At 49.6% G+C, this 3177-nt stretch overlaps 1 protein-coding gene across 1 annotated transcript in view; it reads right to left on the bottom strand.

Annotated features, from left to right (window-relative positions):
* Positions 1-3177, bottom strand: part of CEP112 (centrosomal protein 112) — a gene marked incomplete at its 3' end in the record, with an annotated part of 145596 nt that overhangs the window by 99662 nt on the left and 42757 nt on the right. Inside the window, exon 13 of the mRNA XM_018573219.1 lies at positions 2285-2428. Coding sequence (XP_018428721.1) covers positions 2285-2428 — 144 coding nt within the window. The remainder of the gene's footprint in view (positions 1-2284; positions 2429-3177) is intronic.

Raw genomic sequence — 3177 nt, 5'->3', positions numbered from 1 at the left:
GGGGGGGGTGTCTGAAATGACAACAGAGAGACAGAAAGTAATTTGCAGTGACAGCTTGGGCTTTCATCTGCCTCCAGGCCTTGAACTCCACCTTGTTTAATTATTAAATCGGGAGGCACACAGCGTGCCGCTCCGCGCTGACGAATCCCAAATTCAATCGCGCGGACGGTGCGAGTCCGGCGCCTTTTTTTTCTCGTGTTTATCGCTGCCAACGGCACAGCGCGAATGTTAATTCCTCAATGCCGCCTTCATTAGCCAAAAATCAGATTGCCGAGCGGCCGCCCTTTAATAAAACGCACTTCAATCCGCGGGGCCGCCGCGCCAAACGTTCTACGGCTGTGATCTCTTCCGCCGACGGCGGGGCTGCGTTTAACAGATCTTTCTTAAAAACGCACACGCTGTTACCCCGCACCTGTTACCAGAGGAAGATTAGACGCCGCAACATGGCAGCTCATCCCGGCCTCTATGGCGACCGCCGTGTAATTGATGCGCCGCCAGCTCGACGGGGAATGGTGGATTGGGTGCCATTATCTGAGGATGGGAAACAATTCAAAGGCCGGAATATTAAAGAGCTCAGCGGCACGTTTCATTGGGCGCCGCAGTAACATGTAAACGGCTACAAGTTGCAATGCTGAATGATAAAACGTATCCTGCGAGGAGCCAACGCAATGCAGACGTTCCGCACATCCCCTTTCATCGCGGCTGCTGTACAACGCATATCAATCCATATCTACACCCTGCTGATCCGGCATCCCTGCCCGCTATGACCTGTGGTAGCCATGAAATCCTCTGCTGAGCTCCTCTCTGTCTGACCTTAATATGGGATAAAATCACTTACAGGATAAGCCATGTACAGTAGCAGAATGTTGTCATCGGTCTGAGATGACCCATAGAGTTTATGTATGTATGTCATGGACAGATGTGGCCTCCCCACAACTAATCACATACTACATAGACACAAGGTGCACCAAACAATCCCTTACATCACTTTCTCTAACATACAGTATCCACATATATTTCCTGGCACATCATGGCAGCACACAATGGGTTAACGCTCCGCCCCTCATAGGACAAGCTATCTATAAGTTGCTTGGACCCCATTCTTTTTTCTGTCCTCGCCATGCAAGCTCTGCGGATGAACATTTTGTATCTTTACCTGCCGTCTCCTGCGGCATTTCCACATAGGGTTAGCCTTCCCTTTGCCGAGGTCCCTGCTCATCTGCCCTTAGCCCTCGTTCACACCTGAACGTATTGTAGCGCGTTCTACGCTCGACGAACGCTCTACAAAACGCTCAAAAATATAAATCCCATTGTAGTCAATGGGTCTGGTTCCCACCTCGGCGTATTTCCGCCCGTCCCTAACGCGCTACAAAACGGCCCACGCCTGAAAAGGTCCAGGTACTACTTTGGGCCGTTTTGTTGCGCGTTTCCATTGGGATACAGCCAAGTAGCCTTCGGAAACGCGCGTTTGTCGCGCGACTTTTTTACCGCGAATCGCGGTAAAAAAACGCGCGACAGACGCGCATATGCAATACGCCTAGGTGTGAACGAGACCTCAAAGAGGGTATGCCACGGGGAGTCCCTTTTTCGGTGTTTCTTGGGGTAGCAATGCTCCCTGGCTCTGGCTCCCCTTGTGTCAGCCTGCTCTTCCCTCCTCGGCGTCTCCGGCACGCTCCCGTACGCCATGGGCTTCTCTATCATGGCAGAATCTTTCCCAACATGGCGGCCGTTGGGCTACTGCGCATGCGCGGTACTTCCGACGGCCGCGCGAATCGCGTCTATTTAAAATGACAGCGGCTGCCATGAAAGGAAAATTACCGATCGGTAAGTATACAATTTTCCAATATATATTATTATACAGGATTTATATGGCGCCAACAGTGTGCGCAGCGCTTTACAATATAAGGAAGACATGACAATCACAATTCCAGACAAGATGGTAAGGAGGGCCCTGCACGTATGTAGAAGTACAGAGGCGTGTGTACACGGGTGTAGCTGTAAAGTGCTGTTCAAAAGTCTGCAGCAGAAGGTGGTATGTGACCTGCTTTGCCTGCAATGCAAATGCAGCTCAATACAGACCGCTGCGTCCAATGAAATGCAACACGAAGCCAGCCAAATGCAGCTTCAAAACAGCTTCACTCCATTGAAGTCACAGGCAGCCTGATGACCTGCGCCAATGACAGGACACAACCCTTCATCGCCCAGGGCAAAAAGGCCAAAGAGCACCTGTCGCCCAATGAGCGGTGAACGACGTCCGCAGGAAGAGGGCTCCTAAAATACTCACAGTAGACTTTGTTTGGGCCACGTACTCGGACTCCATCTTTTGAAGTCGGGAGTTGGTGTCATCGAGCAGCTCCTGGATGTTTTCTGTGTGTTTCTTCTGCAGCTCAAACTTCTCTTGTTCCATGTCAGCGACAGCCATATGAAGCTGTGAGGGGATATGAGAGAGAAACATCAGAGGGACCGTCCCCAGCCAAATCTGTCTCTGGTCTGGAATCACTGCCCACAGGTCCAGGACCCCAATACCCAACAATGATTATTTTACATGTATGTACATACAGTGCTATGGGACCAGAGGGACCTTCCCCAGCCAGATCCAACCTCAGTCTGCAATACTGTCATCCATGAAGGACCCCAATACCCAACAATGATTATTTTACATGTGTGTACATACAGTGCTATGGGACCAGAGGGACCTTCCCCAGCCAGATCCAACCTCAGTCTGCAATACTGTCATCCATGAAGGACCCCAATACCCAACAATGATTATTTTACATGTGTGTACATACAGTGCTATGGGACCAGAGGGACCGTCCCCAGCCAGATCCAACCTCAGTCTGCAATACTGTCATCTGCAATACTGTCATCTATGAAGGACCCCAATACCCAACAGCCTTTCCCAAACCTTTCACCATGGAGGAGCCCATCATATCATCTATGTGTGCCAGGACACCCCTGATAAACATGATCACACCTACGGCCCATTCAGCATGATCAGTATTGTGGAGATAGAATAATAAGGGGATAAGTAATATAACATACTTCCCATATATGACACAACAATCTGACTTCAGTAATAGTCATAAAACCAAATAATAATATTAATAATAATAATGGCCCAAAAAGAAATGCAGAAAGGAAAAACATTGGAGGTCATTATAAAAGTCCCCCCACGCC

The sequence above is a fragment of the Nanorana parkeri genome, unplaced genomic scaffold (assembly GCF_000935625.1).
Source record: "Nanorana parkeri isolate BGI_ZX_2015 unplaced genomic scaffold, ASM93562v1 scaffold2279, whole genome shotgun sequence".
Lineage (NCBI taxonomy): Eukaryota > Metazoa > Chordata > Amphibia > Anura > Dicroglossidae > Nanorana > Nanorana parkeri.
Note: the sequence above shows the minus strand (reverse complement) of the source record. Positions and strands in the feature narration are given on the sequence as shown.